This window comes from Acomys russatus, chromosome 31, assembly GCF_903995435.1.
Source record: "Acomys russatus chromosome 31, mAcoRus1.1, whole genome shotgun sequence".
Lineage (NCBI taxonomy): Eukaryota > Metazoa > Chordata > Mammalia > Rodentia > Muridae > Acomys > Acomys russatus.
Window position 1 is genome coordinate 36,764,012 of NC_067167.1, and position 17,348 is coordinate 36,781,359.

General features: G+C 37.6%; 1 protein-coding gene across 7 annotated transcripts in view; it reads right to left on the reverse strand.

Annotated features, from left to right (window-relative positions):
* Positions 1-17,348, reverse strand: part of Cnot2 (CCR4-NOT transcription complex subunit 2) — a 93,890-nt gene that overhangs the window by 32,481 nt on the left and 44,061 nt on the right. For 4 of the 7 annotated variants that reach the window (XM_051139730.1, XM_051139729.1, XM_051139732.1 and 1 more), the window contains exons 3-4: positions 11,142-11,264; positions 1,069-1,135 (exon numbers count right to left, since the gene is read on the reverse strand). In XM_051139730.1, the coding sequence (XP_050995687.1) occupies positions 1,069-1,135; positions 11,142-11,264 (190 nt within the window). Of the gene's footprint in view, positions 1-1,068; positions 1,136-11,141; positions 11,265-17,348 lie in introns of those variants that run through there. The other 3 variants (XM_051139735.1, XM_051139734.1, XM_051139736.1) reach the window with 1 other exon arrangement.

A 17,348-nucleotide genomic window follows, 5' to 3' on the forward strand; every position in this document is an offset into this window, starting at 1 on the left:
CCCCTGCCCACCGCCCAAATGCTGAAGTCAATGCACGGGGTGAAGACACACACACACACACACACACACACACACACACACACACACACACACACACACACACACACACACACACACACACACACACACACACACACAAGCATCCCCTGCCCACCGCCCAAATGCTGAAGTCAATGCACGGGGTGAAGTGGCACGACACACTGTTCTGGCACTAGTCAAAAGTTTGCTTCTCCTCATACAGGGCGGTTGATGTTTTTACATGAAACCAACTAAGACACTGCCCTCCACTGTCTGGTGGTAGCTTTTTACCTCAGCCCCCATTAACAATAGGAATCACTGCCTACTGGTAACTCTTACCACTTTACCCCAGCCCCTATTAACAACAGGAATGAGAGATGATAAAATCTTATTAATATGTAACATTGGAAATTTAGTTTGAAAAAATATAAAAATATTTCATAATTAGTTTTATAAAATTTTATGTGATAGTGTATAGCTAACATTTATTGAGCGCTTACTATGCGCCAGGCACTGTGCTAAGCGCTTTAAAAGTATTGTAATACTTTGTAAAACTAAATCTCACACAGTGAAAAAGCTCAACTATGAGTAAAAATCTAGGTGTTGTAGCCAGAGAAAAGAACAAAATAAATAATTCATAGTTCCTACTAAATGAAAACTGTTGCTAAATAATGAGTTTACAGCAATAAATAGGCCAAAATCTAAACAAATTAAACAATACATCAAACCAAAGGGAATATCTTTAACTTCCTTGGATTAAAACCACAAGACTGACTGCTTTTAGTTATTTGCCAAATTTTCAAGAAACTGTAAAAGAACATATAGATATGCATAATGTCAAAATAAACTGCAACATACACTATATCCAAGAAATAAATGAATTTAGAATTACCAAGGTCCAGCATAATGAGGTTTACTCCACAAGTAAAATACAACTGAAAATGAACTATCTTCTGTTAAGCCCTACAGTAAACCCACAAAGGTAAAACTAGTTCTTCTTTATTTTTTCCTTAAATATAAATTATCCCAGAATAATCACAAAATTCTTACTTTGTTGCCCGTATAAACTTGCCCCAAATTGAGACAGCTGACCTGATGTAGATGGTGACGCCAGCATCTAGAAACAAATTAATTCTATTAGAGCATACAGACAGACAGAGCATTGCAGTTACATCTCACAAGTCCACACTTCATACCATAAACCTGAGACTCAGCTATGTGCTCATGCTTTGCCAGCATAAGCAATTATGGAATATGTCCCACATTTCTTACAAAGACTACTATAACCAGATAAAACCAAACTGTGCAAATAGAAATTAATGCTGAGGGTTTTACACTGAAGTATAATGCCACCATTACTTCTTTTATAAAGTAGGCTACTAACAAAAATACAAAGCTAAAATCTCAAAGTCAGCTTTATTAATCTGTGTGACAGTGACCTTAGTCTACACATCAAAGCAAATTCTAAATTCAGCCCATTATCAAAGTAAAAGTTTTCTATTTTTAAAAAATATTTGATTTTTATATTCACAGAGCTATGTAAGAAGAGAGAAAACATTAGCAAAACACAAGTAAAAAATACAAGCAAAACCGTAGATGTGATATCTGATTTACTGAGTGATACTGACTTCACGGCACCTGCTACACAACTGCCTTTGAATTCACTAGAACAGTGTGTTATTTTCCTGACAGAGTATCAATTCTTTAAAGGCATGTTACATTCACAGAGCGCATGTACTGCTTTACAGACAGAGATGCAGGAGTGCCATTGATAAAACAGACACTCAAGCTGCACCAATGAGGACGCTAAGCAGATGTTTCAATAGTCAATCGTACACAACCATCAAAATGTTTTAATTAAGCAAAACATGGGCCATGACATCAAAAGGCTTATAACCTAGTGGGAAAAGAGAGAAAATCATGCAATTAGTCCAAGGAGGTGCAGCAAGTGCAACAGCAGAAGTAGAGCATGACTGGAAAAAACCATTCACCCACAGATGAAATCAGTCAATTTCTATAGGTGTGCCACTTGACGAAGCTACAGGAGAGGCATGGTTTAGGCCAACACTGTGCACTTAATGTCATAATCAAAGCACATGGAAGAAATAGTGATGATGAGGTAACGCTAATTAGGAAAGGAGAGAAACCTTAGTCTTATTGGAGAATATAAAAAATGGGAAATTAAAAAATGTTGGGGGCAAGATTCTGAAGGGTCTTCTTTAATGTCAAAGAATGGCTGCCAACTATAACCTCCCCCCCCAAAAAGTATTAAGCAAGAAAGTGGCAAGATTAAAGTAGGAAAGTAACTGAAGAAGAACTGGATGGAAATGGTGAGATGGCAAAGAACAACGACCAAGAAGGCATTCTAGTTATAGGAGCCACAGTGTTTTGATCTTGGTATAGCTGGGACATACAGAAGAAAAGGGGCTGTTGAGAGGGGAACCAACAGAGGACAAAGATTTTCTGTGGTTCCATAGGAGGAAAAACTTAACACTTAAGAAGGCACATGCTGTTTCACTTACTCTAAGATTTACAAACTAACATGAGAGCTGCTCTAAAGCACGGTGCACATCAGACCCTGCAGAGAGGGGTGAGCTATCCATGACTCTAACACCATCAGTACTTATGATAGAATTATTAATTTCCCAGTGAAGAGCAGATATATTCTTTCTTACATCCAGTGTGTTTATCTTAGACAATTAACACTAAAATTATATAACCTTAATCAATCAAATAGGGTAAAATACAACCAAATTCTTCTATTCGTCACTATTGTTACCATATTTAACTAAATATTTAATTATAAATATTATAGTTATAATATGTATAACTATAAATATTTTATACACATATCAAAAGTTCATTTCCAAGCTGTGTGAAAAAAATTGAGTTATAACTTTTTAATAAACTTGTAGCTGGTGACAAAAAACATTTATATGAAATGGTTAAGAATCATGATTTTGTTAATATCATCTATAAAACAAATAATAGAGACGCTTTCAAAGGTTTCACATATAAGACCAATATGAATACACAACTTACAATGAATATACCCATCTTCAAATGGACATCTTAAAATGATACTCTTCTAAAAACATATACTTACAGAATGCCAAGGACCAGACCTTTTAGTGTAGTTTTTCATAAAGGCTAGAAATAGATAGATTACACACGGGATGAGCCCTGGGCACTGGAGGAAGAAGTGAGAAGGGCACAATATAAAGTCAGAGAAGCTGTGACTTCCGAAACAAGAGCTGTGAGGTGAGCCACTCACCATAGCGTGAGACATGAAATATCACTCTCTACACTGATAATACAGAAGTTATTAAACAATGAATTCAGGAACCTGAAGGCTTAATGAATATTAGTAATGTACCCTGGCAAAAAATCAACTATTAAAAAGCCACAAAAAAATTATGTCTTTAGATGGCAAAAGCTAATTATATAAAAAATAAAAATAAAAAAATAAAAAAACCTTAGGAAAACAAAATCTTAGACCACAAAAGATATTACAATAGAAAATGCAGTGTAAGGAGAAATACCCCAGCTTTACCAAAAACAGTAAAGGACGGGAAGCAATTAAGTGTTCTGTCACGTGTGGTATGAAGAAGCTACAAGAGGCTTACCATGCCACCAGCTTAAAATCTCTCTACACAAAGCCTGCATCTCTCAAGGACTGCACAAGCAGCCAAACACCGCAACAATGTGGTGCCTTTTCCCCAACACACACCATGTAGAAGATCTGAGACAGGATGCCACTAGGCAACCCAGGCTGACCTCAGACTCATGGTCCTCCTTCATCCATCTCCCAAGGCGGACGCTTCAGAACTACATCTTAGGAGAGGCAGCTTCACTAATGATGCAAGTGACGTTTGTGGCAGTGACAGTCTACAGCGTTGAGCTTTCCATCTCCCTTGTGCTTCCTAATGGTGACGGTTTCTTGCAGTTACTCAATCAATATATAGGTCTGCTATCAATAATTGTAAAATAAAATCTCTAATATTAAAAATAAAGATACAATTATCCTCTAAATAGTCTGATCTAATTTACTTAAAGGGATGGTGATAGTTCCTCTACTTACTTTAAGAAAAAAAAAAAAGGTTCTGACTATATCTTAGCTATATAAAGAATGAAAGACGAAGAAAGAAAGCATGTTCATGCATGTGTATACAAACAAGCAGAATCTAAAGAAAAAATTTTAGATAAAAAAAACAATGACTTTAAGAATGAAATCAATAAAATCTAAAACAAAGATGTACTACACTAAAATAAACAAAAAAGAAAAGGAACAGGGCGCAGTAGAAGACGCAAAAACAACCGTAAATAAGTCACAAAACCTGACAGTTTATGAATTAGATACAGTAAAATAAGAGTTTACATAAATAACTTCTTAAATGGTAAATGAATGAATTCCTCGATAGTAAACACCTAAGACTGAAATGCTTTTACTAAAAGGAAAAAAGGATGCCAGTAGAACTTTTGTATGTGACAGTGCTTGAATTCCTCCTTGGCTAGCGCTAAAGTATAAGTTTATAGAAAGACACAGAATTGGTTCTAGCAATGTTTACATTCAAAAGGCTCTTCATATGCATTAGTATCAAAGACACTTGCACCTAGTCACTCAAATGACCTCTCAGAACACTGTTTTCCAACTTAAAACATACTTTTAAAACCACATGTGCATATGTGTACACACACACACACACACACACACACACACACACACACACACACACACACACACACACACACACATTGCTACTACAGATTAACCATCTTCCAGTAATTCAGAACTCAAATCCAAGTTCCCTCCTCACCAAAAACAACCCAAAATTTGAGATTTTGATTTTTTTTAAAACCACAGTAATGATCTGTAAAAAGTTTTAGAACTGGGACATTGGAGTTTTAGTACTTCTTTCTGAAGTACTTTACAGTAAGACGTGCTTGGTCTCTATGCTGATCTGATGACTGAACATGTCTGTTTCCTAGGTAACGAGGTGGATGCTTCTAGACCTATCATCTTCTCTACATTTTACAGTCTAATTTCATAATACTGTCTGAAGATACTGTGACTGCTAATGAGTTTTCTGCTTTATTTATGCACACACAGTGAGGTCCAAGCCAGCCTGAGGCACAGAATGACCCTGTCTTTAGAAACAAAAGAACTGAATATACACACCCAGACCATATTCTCTATTAAAGTCTGAGATGCTTTTTTAAAGAATTTTAACATTATATCTCCCAATATATGCCATTTTCAACAGTATCTATTATTCCTCCTCTCTTCAATGAGCACAAAACATATTACCTCCTAACTAATAGCAGATTGTAAAAGCATGGCTCTAATTAATAGACAAAATCCTTGCTCCTGCTATGCTTAAATTCTAGTGGATTAAATAATAACAAGGTGGTAATAAATGCTGTGCATTTTTCTCTAACAAAGTTTTTAAAATTTCATCATGATTATTTACTTTGTGGGCATAAGTGTATGTGTGGCTGCCTATGTCCCACAGCTCCCAAATGGAGGTCTAAGAACACTCTGTAGGAGATCAGTTTTCTCTGCCCCACATGTCGACCCATTGACAGCAGGAACTTTTACCAGCTGAGTCATTTCCATGATCCAAACAAATACCACAGAGTTTTGAAATCCAGAGAATTTAGAAGACAGTGGGAATAGTGCTGGCAGTATAAACTCAAGTTATTATGAAATAGTGACCAAAGGGAAGGCTTCTCAGGTGATATATTTAAACATAAAACTCAATGTGAGAAAGGAGAAAACTATAGAAAGTTCTGGGAAGTGGTGTCAAATCTCTCTCTGGGGAAGGAATGATGGACGGAGGGAGGGAAAGAAGGAGTGGAGGGGGAGAGGGGATCTGAGATTCATGCACTCTAACTGCACTATGTAGTTAATGATAATCATGGACCTGACAGTGGTAAGAGCGATGCTTATTGTCATGTTGTAAAGGCTATAGGCTATAGGCTCTGACGGCGAGGTGTGAGTTCACGGTGGTTTGTGGGACTCAATACACACCCAGCTCTTACTAGTTCTCAGAGTGCTTCAAAAATAAAGCCCAAGGACCACACCTTGTGTCTTCTCATTGAGTATTAAAATGAGACGTCCCTGCAAGTTTGTGTTTCTGAAATAATGCTTATAGTTAATCAAAGTGAGTACATACGTAAAGATTCATAAAACTAGGAAGACAATAGCAATTAAAAGATTTGAAAAATACTTTTAAAGTTATGTAGATTGAGAAGTTATATTTTATGCTCTAAGACTAGAATAAGTAGAAAATTTTGGATATTTTATTTTATTTTTTTGAGACAAGGTATAGCCCTGGAACACTCTATATAGATCAGGCTGGCCTTGAACTCAAGAGATCCACCTTCCTCTGCCTCCCAAGTGCTGGGATTAAAGGTGTGTGCCATCACAGACAGCCACAATTTGGATTTTTAAGAAACTACCTTTAATGTTTTAAAAGTGATAGTATAATACTAATACTTAAAATAACTATTTCTGCAGACACTATAGAGATTTAAAGAATTCTACTCAAAGTCCTATTATTTTCTCTCCAATCCCCTCACCCCAAAAAACTCACTCATTAAGATTGGTTAAGCTGACATCAAGATTCACTCAACCACTAGCCAGTTTGCTTGTATTACAAATTATTATTAAAAAGTATGTTTTTAATTCTTCTCAAAAAGAAAAATGTGATCATCATGACTTTAAAATTTTTATATTTGAAAATTTTTCAGAAATAATTTTTTTAAAAATAGCCATTATTTACACAGCCATACACAATTGCGTGAAAATTAAATGGAGGACACCTGTGGAGCATTTATTTGTCACTTTAACTTTTTAGTTATTCATTCGATCCTTACATCTACCACGACCTACTTACTTAGTACTGTTCCAGTGTTCCAAGTGAGAAACTGAGGGGCATAAAAACTGCTTACTTTGTATACATACAAACTGCTTACTTTGCCCTAGGACAGAACTCATAAATCATGTAGCTGAAGTTTAAACTTTTATTATTAGGGTTTCTACAGCCCACATTCAGTCAACAAAGCAAATTAAAAACACTTTGTAAAAAGCAGGTGATTATACATAAATTCACAACATATAACAGCAAAGAGCAATTTAAAACTGTGTGAAAATGTCACAAAGCCTTTCTTAATGCCAGAGATAGGTGGTAAAGTACTTGCTGCACAGCATGCATGAAAAGCAAGGCATAGCCACGCATCCTTGTGATCCCAGTGTCCTGGTGGTGATGGAACAGAGAGACTGGAAGCTCCCTGAGACTCGCTGACCAAACAGCCTACCCTAATCTGTAAACCCAGGTCTCAGCAAGAGACACTACACTCTCTCAAGAAACAAGGAGATGGCTCCCAAGGAAGAATCCCTGAGGCTGAATTCCGGCCTCCACCACTGAACACATAAATCCACTCCTACCAGAAACACCCCCTGCCTCTGCACACACACACACACACACACACACACACACGACTCTCCTTATGACTGGAGTGCAAAGAGCAATATTCTGCTACTAAGCTACGCTGCCAGTCAAGAAAGATCCTTCTGAAAGAAGTCAGTATTGGTATTGAAATTAGTTATGCTGTGTATTAATGACATACATTTTCATACAAGGGGATACAGAAGACTTAACCCAAGACTTAATCCAATCTATCTGCCAAAGCAATTCAAACTACTATAGTCTTGATACAGCCTCAGTTTGATTTTGAAAACATGCCCAAGGGCATCAGAAACTTTATATAGTAAGAGGCTATTTCACTCAGTCATTAGCAGACATTCTAAAACTCAGAGATAAGCAAATTACTATCTATTATCAAAGTCCAGCACATTGCTTGTTTTGTGGGATGCATGACTAGAGTGGTTTTACATTATGTCTAAGTAGCATCCTTCATTCTGCTTTAGCCTACAGAGCCAAGTTAAGAAAAAAGTTCTCTGCCCCACGATCTGAAATATAAATGGTGTAAAGACAAATGGAAAACACCACAAGAGACAAAAGAAGTATCTGCCACCTTACTGTTCACATCTTACACCAGAATAAATTTCTAATGGAAATACATTATAAATCAGGTTATGAAATAGAATAGGACAATCCTGGGGAAATCTCTAATATGCTCTAATCTAAAAAACAATTTTTAAAAAATCCCTTGGGCTAGGGATGTGGCTCGGTGGTAGAGCACTTGTCTCTGTCTTCAACCCTCAGCACACATGAAACGAAAAGCCACAAAATAATGGAAACTGTTTACAACAATAATTTAACTTGATTTAATCATTACACAATGTAAACATATATTAAAACATCACACTATACTCCCTTAATATGTACAATTTTTATGTTTTGTGTATTAACCGTAAACTCAAAGAAAAATACTGAAGATCATTTTTAGTAAAATGATGAAATGTATGCAATATAAAAACCATAAATAAAAGGAAAATTCTATAAAAATTCTTGCAATAAAAGAAGTCAAGACCAGATCAACAGATAAATATGAGAAGGCACAAACATCAGTAATACAAAAACGACAAATGGTCAATAACCGTATGGGAAAGACACATCACTCTGTGTGTTAAGTCTATGTGTTTACATTTAGAGACACTTTAATGTGTGTACACTGTTTTGTCTGAATGTAAATTGTCTGCCATAGGTGCATGCATTCAAGCATTTGGTGCTCAACTGGTGCCACTGTTAGGGAAGGACCCTCAGGAGGTAGAGACTTGCTAGAGGAAGTGAGTCACTGTGGGCAGGCCTTGAGTCTTATAGCCAAGTCCCACTTCCTGATCGTGGACATGGTCCTGCTGCTATGCTTTCCCAGGCATGATAAAATGTATCCCCTTAATTTGTGAGAATAAAAACCCCTTCTTAACATCACTTCTGCTTAGGCATTCTGTCACAGCAATGAAAAGGTAACTTATACATCCAAACAATACACCACTTTAGTCTATATGCCCAGACTTATGAGCTGGTATTCTTAAAGGCATGAGAAACCACAAATTGTTACACACATTCTCATGGAAGACTGCACCATGTTTCAGAAATTTAAATCATTCTAAGAATTTTGATGCAAATATTTGAAGTATAAAATTAACATTCTAGCAATACTTTTAAATATTACATAGTCTGCCTGTACTGTTTGCAGTAAGAAAAAAGTAACAGCAACAGCAACAATCTTCCCAGGTACCTGCTATATTGTTGTTATTATTATTTTACAGGCAAAGAAACCAAAGTTTTGAGATATTCTTGCTAACAGGAAAAGTCAGGACACAAGCATACTTATAGTTTTTTTAGTTCAAGTTCCTCATTTGTCTATTTATTACTTCTTAATTTAGCACCGAACGTTTCATAAAGGAAAGTGTCCTGTCATTTCTGTGGCAATCAACTATATTAGAGTAGTAATTAATGTATGTGTGTCCCTGAGTAAAGTGGATATACTAATTCTGATTTTAAAATTATAGTAGTCCTGGCAGAGAGACATTTCTCGTTCTTTGAAAATTAATTTTTATGAGCATAGATGTTTTGTGTGTATGTATGTCTGTGCACCATAGGCATGCAGTGCCAAGCAGGTTAAACGAGGGCATTGGGTTTCCTGGAACAGGAGTTACAGATACAGATGGTTTTAAGCTACCCTGTGAGTGCTAGGCATAGAAGCAGGGCCCTCTCAGAAAGCAGCCACTGCTCCTCACTGCAGAGCCATCTCTCCAGCCCTGACAGATAGTTCTTTGTTATTCACTGTCTATATAAGGTCAATTTTAGATTTCAGTTTAAATATTCACATGTTCTTAATTAAACACTTGTATCAATATATTTTATTACCGCCTGCCTGCCAAACTTAGCTTTTATTACATATCCACAGTAAAACGCACAAGTCATAGTATAAAGTTTCTGCAATGAAACTATCAAATATTACACCAAAATGTTTTACAACACTAGTGATTGAACCCAGGGCTTTGCTTTTACTATGTGACTGCTCTACCAGTGACCTACACTTCTAATTTTTTCAATCTACAGAATCAACACTTAAGTCAGACACATGCAAATAAGAATTCAATATAATACACATTAAATGAAAATAATTTGATAGTCAAGGACCATTATAAAATTAGTTAACATCATTTCATATGGTACTGAAAGGCACATTCAGAATAAAAAAAAAAGGCCAATGCATCTATAATTTGGAGGGAAAATATGGTAATTCATTATTTGCTTCTAAAACAACAAATTTTCAAATAAAAATATTGGAGAAAGGCTGGGCTGGGGAAACAGGAAAATCCGAATCCTAATGTTGACCTAGGTTGAACCAATTTTGTGACCTTCTAAAAATTGGTAAGTAAATTAGTAATAATCAGCTTTAACTAAAAACAGGGGCATTTATTACACATTTTAAACAGAACTGAGAGCACGGCTAAGGAAATTAGGCAACAGCAGATTCATAAAGCGTTGAAGGAAAAAAGAAGCTGAACAGATACAGAGCATCAAAGTATTACTAGTTTGACTAAAAGCTATTAATACATGAACTAGATTAAAATGATCTGAAGAGATGAGTTTATTTTAAAATATCCTGTAAATGTGTTACTTTTCCTGTGGAATGGGATTATTACTTTGCTAGCCTTCCAAAGCAGTCTCTGTAATACACAATCTACACAGCACCAAAGACTTTCTCCTATGGTCTCTAGGCGCGGGGGAAGGGTATGCTTTACCTGTCAGCTACAACTACAGCCAGAGCATTTACACAGTAAGGATAAAGTTATTGTCCTTAAACCTGTACAAATGTGCTTGCTTAACTTTGTATGTGCTCTTGCTTTATTATTTAAAAAAAAAAAAAAAAATTCCCATGAAACAAAAACCCCAGGTTACCTCAGAGGTACAGTAGCTACTCCACGCCTTTGTGTAGTCTATAACAACATTACCCTATCTCGGCTTGAGGATCATAGAACACTAAGGTTTCCCATTACAAAGCAGGGACATCTTTGTGCCCCCAGAGCCTAGAGCTGTGCTTAGCCCAACCCTGAACACACACAGTCCCCGCTGAGTTCACACGCTCCTCTTCAGGGTCTAGAAACAAGCACAGGCTGCTGAGGAGCCAGCAGTGTCACTTACATCTTTCTCTGCTCGGTGTGGGAACACAGAAGACTGGCTGTAGTACATGTTTTCATCATGGTAGTCGCTGTCCACCCCCTCTACAAACTTCTTTCTTGAAGCACCAAACATGCTGTTTGTCACCTAAACAAAAATATTACTTTTGTCAAGAGTAGTATTTTGGAAAGGTTTGGCATTGCTCTACCCCTATGGAAAGAAAATGAGAGTACCGCTATGACCCTGAGACAGATTATCTAAGAGTGATGGGACTTTTGATAAAGATACAAATCTGACTGTAGAGAATAATTTTGCTGCCCCACCCCACCCTCCTACAAGCCAGAAGTTAACAACTCTGTTAACTTTTATGGAGCTAAATCACTTATTCTTGAAAAAGTTTAGCTCCAAATATAAATTTCCCAAGCATAGGTTTTTTTGGTTCCGTTTTGGTTTTTTTTTGTTTCAAAATTTTCACACACATCACACACATCAGTGCCTCTCCATACTCCATCTACGTTTAAAACTGTTTGGAAGAGCATGAAGGCTTATGATGGTGCAACATTTATTTTAATCACCATGGAAAGGCATTCTAGAATTTTTTGTCAAGTTACAACTACTGATACACAGAATACATTTATCAGGTATAAATTTATATTTTTACTGCTTATTCTTTTGCTTCTAAAGTTTTTATAAAAATATTAGCTATTTTAAATGTACACCAAAACCTAGCAAAATTCATGTTAATTTTTAAGTTTCCAAAACTATCAGCTGAGCAACATCAAGGTTTTCTTTTTTTTTTTTAATTTATTCTTTGTTCTTATATAGGCTCTCACTATATAGCCCAGAGTGGCCTTGAGTCCCCCATCTTTTCTATCTCAGAGCTCTGGGATTATAAGAAGGTGTTATTTAGTGTGGCCAAGTGAGTCACTTCCAGCCAATATTCTGAAATTTAGAGTAAACTGAAATGACATCAGAGATGTATAGAGATTTGAATAACATAACTGTATTTTTAAAGTATACTCAAATTTAACGTCTTATTCACTCACTGTGGTTAGGGTTATTCTCTTCAAACAAGAGCTAAATAACTTCAGAGAAGAACCACACAGGCCTACCCATACAGGCCTACCCACACAGGCCTACCCACACAGGCCTACCCACGCAGGCCTATCCACACAGGCCTATCCACGCAGGCCTATCCACACAGGCCTATCCACGCAGGCCTATCCACGCAGGCCTATCCACGCAGGCCTATCCACGCAGGCCTATCCACGCAGGCCTATCCACACAGGCCTACCCACACAGGCCTACCCACACAAGCCTATCCACACAGGCCTACCCACACAGGCCTAGCCACACAGGCCTATCCACGCAGGCCTACCCACGCAGGACTACCCACACAGGCCTATCCACACAGGCCTACCCACACAGGCCTATCCACACAGGCCTATCCACACAGGTCTATCCACCAAGCTTTTTAAGCACTCTCTTGTACAGGGGCCAAGATATCCTTTCTGGGGTTAATTTCAGAAAATGAACAGTTACAAAATAATTAGATCCAGTACATATGTCATTGTAATTTGTTTTGCAAGCATTAAGAATATACTTAATTTGCTAGTGAGCTCTGATTCTAAGAAGGTAGAGTAAACACGGACAGAAGCGTGTAGCACACACAGTTCATTATCTAGGCACCTCAGGAAATTTACACACATGAGTGACCGTAAAATGACACAATGTAAACTTTTCTTTGAAAAAGTTTACATAGTACCATTAAAACCAGTTCTAGGTTCCTAAAATTCCAAAGTTGAAATTAATTATACAGAATAAATCACTTTGCTTAATATCATGCAAATAGAATGTTTTATGTGCACATAAAGTATCGAAATGCTTTCCCTCTCCCAATACTGTACAGAAGGAGAGAAGTGCAGCAAGAGGGAGGGAGAGAGGGAGATCCTAAGTCATGCTATGAAAAATGGACTATGAAGGGTGGAAGCAGGAAAACGAGACAGGTGCCAATAAAACACGAAGCTTTTGATGACTACAAAGGTAGGAGATGGTGAGAGGGATACAGGATACATGCTGAACAAGAGCAGATATGGATGGGCTGGTGGGTGTGGCATTTAAAATATTTAAATTTTCTTGCAAAGAATAAAGAGAATCTAGAAACCACATTTTATCAATGAGAGAGTGTATAATGAAATTACTGACTATATCATATAGATAAAAGTCAATTTTGTAAATAACTCTTAAAAATAGTTTAAATAAGGAACAGTTCCCCTTTCCACCAGAAGCAAGGATTGTTACACTCTTTGCTGACTCGCTCTGGATTCTCAGATTAAATTATAAGAATAAGAAGCACAAACATTCCCCTAGGAATGATGTTATATTCCAAAAGTAGTATTTCTCAAATGGGAAACATTTAATTCTAACATTTTCATCACACCTTTGACACGCCAGCAAGCTCTATAGTTCTCAAAAGCACTCAGGTAGGGTAGCTAAATCTTCGCTAACAATCTCACTCTTCAAAAAGAACTATTTTGACTCAGAAAATACAGGGAACTGTGCTGGGACAGAATGAAAGCGCTAACCTGGCTTGAATTTCCAACTGTAATTTTATTCACAATACTCAAGTCAAGTTCCTGTGACATTCTAGGTATTTAAGTACACTGATTCAAAGTCAGTTCAGTATGTCTGAAAAACCACACACAAAAATTCAAAACTCTAAAGTTAAAATAGTCTGAAACAATTTCAGAGAAGAGGTCTACGGGAGACTGATGGAGAAGTGGGGAGGGGGCCACAAGGCTCAAGTATTTTTAAATGATCGGGAAAAGAAAGCAGGAGTACTTTGTAAATTTAACTTGAAAACACACATGTGGCTTATACAGAAAAGTAAGGCAAGGGTAGGAAAATAGAGAAAAGTAGCATAGGCTCCCTACATCCTGTTATTTATACCCAGAGAGCAAGCATATTTAACAAACACCATGCCCTTCTTTCAAGGTCTTCCCTGAGACCTAGGATGGTAGCACATGCAACTGGGCACAGCATCAATCCCTGGAAGAAAAAAGCATGCCCACTCTGTGACCAAAGGGTCCTTCCTTTCCTGGTAACATATAGACAATGATTTCAAACCATTCTCAAATCTTAGCAGAAGGTTCTAGCAGCACATCTGAAGTGCTGCCAAGCATTCCAACTCCCAAAGTGTAAGTTCATCAGTGATGACAGATTTAACCCTGATGCACCAACTCAGGCTCTGGCATTTGCTCTGCACACCCAGCACATGCTACTTTTAAGGTAGCAAAGCTTTTCTGACTGTCTGTTTCTGTTCCTTCTTACATGTGTCTTAGTTTATGTTCTAGAAAGTTCACTATGTGAATTCTGAGAAAATTTGTGCTGAATGATGACAAAGCTTGACTAAAAAGCTGTGGTCTTGAGCAAGCCGACAATCTGGTTATAGACAAACTTGTGAATGAACTCGCAAATTCAAATACAAGATCACTTAACCCATCTAAGGAAAAGTGAGTGAGGTGCGATGTTTGGACAAAACTTGGATCAAACAAACAAAAGTAAAAAGTGGGAGAACAAAACTGTGGACCAAGACAGAACACCTATGAAAGGACTCAGCAATGAGAAAACCCCGAAAACAGCAGAACGTTCAATACACCCAGGTGTTCCTGCAGCACACATAATCCCAGCACTTGGAAGGTAGAAGCAGAAAGTTCTAGAATTCATCTAGACCAACTCTGGCTACATGAAGCTTGTCTCAAAACAACCCTCCCTCCCTCCCCCCCAAAAAAAAACCCAAACCCCAAGGCAAACAAAACCTTTCTCTATGGCAAAGACAACAGGTTCTGGAAGGAAAGTGCTGGGAAAGAAAAGCAGGACCGTCAGTGCTAGGTTAACCAGGCAGAGAACAGGCAGAGAAACACAGTACAAACCTCTTGCACCCACTGGACAGTAACCTATGTGATCTTGAAAATTAATCCAACCTCATCAAACTATGAATACTTACTGCAATTATCTACATCATCAATAACTTTCTATCTCTGCTGTCATTACTAACAGAAGGCACTCCAACAGCATCCAAACCTTTCTCACATCTTAGCTGAAGGTTTTCTTTCTCTTTAAATCTACTTTTCTCCACCCAAGCAATTTAAGTGAAAATTCATGTTCATGGATCTACTGATCAAAGCTCTTCAACTACCTGCCCAGCTACAGAGGCGGCAAGGCCCTGTAAGGACCTCTCTTCACCCAGCCCTTCCCTCCCAGCATTCACATGCGGCATTCCTTCAGTTGCTCAACTCTCACTCTGCCCTGAGCCTCTGTACAAGCTGCTATCTCTACAGTGCCCTTGCTCACTTCTCACCCTTTAAAAAGTCAATGCTAATTTACAAGGCCTGCTCTCCTTAAATCAGTGAAAGAAAGCATTTTATTATAACTCTAATTGTAAAATGACCCTGCAATCAACCCTGATTCAGGCAAAGCCAGTTGGTGCCCACCTCTAAACCCAGAATTTTAGAGCCAGAGGCAGGCAGATCCCTACATTTGAGGCCAGCCTGGTCTATATGGCAAGTTCCTGGACAGCTGGAACTGCACAGTGAAGGCCTGTCTCAGACAAACAATGAAAGCTTATTTGTGCTGTCATTATAATTCCATGAAGCTAACAAACAATTAGTATCTAGGAAAACGCAGGACCAGAATTTAAGTAACCTGCTCAAGGCTGTGCACCTGGTAAGTACACAGGCAGGCTTTGTTTCATGGGAACCTATTACGCATGTCCCCTTTAGACACCATAGTAGAGCCACAATCAAACACACACAATTTATCCTTTATTGTGTGTTTTCTTCATAAAATGTAAAAGGTGTTAAGGGTCAACATCATCATCAACAAAATGGAAGGTCCTTATTTTGTGATGAACAGAGAAAGACTTTAGAAGACAATGGGCTGATTATACACCAGACACAGAAGTCTCTACAACACTCACTGATCATATCTGTTTTAAAGAATTTTCATTAACTTTAGAATAAAAACACTACTGCATTAATTGGAAGGTAACTGCTGCTAGCATAGTGGTGTATACCCCCAACTCCAGGAAGCAGAGAGAGGCGGCAACAGAACAGTTACTGGGCTGAGGCTGTAGGGCTGACGTTTAGCAAGGCCCTGGGTTTGAGTCTCAGCACTGTGGGACTGGGTGGGGAAGGGATAGGAGGGGAGGGGAGGATGTGAGGGAAAGGAAAGTAAGAAAAAAAATTACCCAATAAATATAAAAGTTAACATGTGCCACTTTTCTACATTCCAAGTGAACTAACATATTAAAGTACTTTCTAGAGTTAATCCAACTTAATCTTTTCAGGAATTAAGATGACTGTAACAAAACTCTTAATTTCATTATGAAGCTAATAATCCAAGCATTATATGATAAGTAGGTAGGACACGTGTAGAAAGGGGAATGAATCCACGATGGCATCCTTTTCTTGTTCAAAAATCAATTATCTTACACCAGCAATCATCATCTAACTGGAGTATGTGGCTGCTCCTACAGTCCCAGCACTGGGGAGGCTGAGGCAGGACTGCCTCCACCCAGGAGTCTGCAGCATGCCTACCAACAAAAAGGGCCTTATCTCAAAGCAAACAAATAAACAACAACAAAAACAGAAAACAAAACAAAACAAAAAAATCCTAGAAAAATCAGCACCCCCATCACTCAAACCCCAAATCTGTACTACTATGTTCCACTGGCCCGAATTTTCTCCTCCTATCTATTGAATTTGCACTGACATTGCATTATTAAGGAAAATGAGTTTTAGGTCCAAGTCATATACAGTGTGACAGAACCGGAAAGCTGCCTCTTTCTTAGTGTTTAATGAGTATGTTAGCAAGTTAGTTTGACCACTAATACACAATTTAACTTGCCTTTTCAGTTCAATATACTCCACAAACACACAAGTTCTCTCTTGTCTACTAAGTAAGAAAAAGAATAAAAACAGTAACAATTGTCAGTGGTACCCATCTAACTTTACCAGGAAGTACTCAATTAGCATCTCAATCTATTCATGAGGAGCCCATTAGATTATGAAAACCATCTGAAATATTTTTCATAATCTAAGAGATTTTTTTTAGTGATGTTAGACTTTCAACCAGCTACCTCAATTCTCAATTATTACAAATAGCTCTATTCTTTAACCCCTGAGACCCACCTCCCCAATTTTCAGCCAGAATTTAGTTCAAATTTCTGAT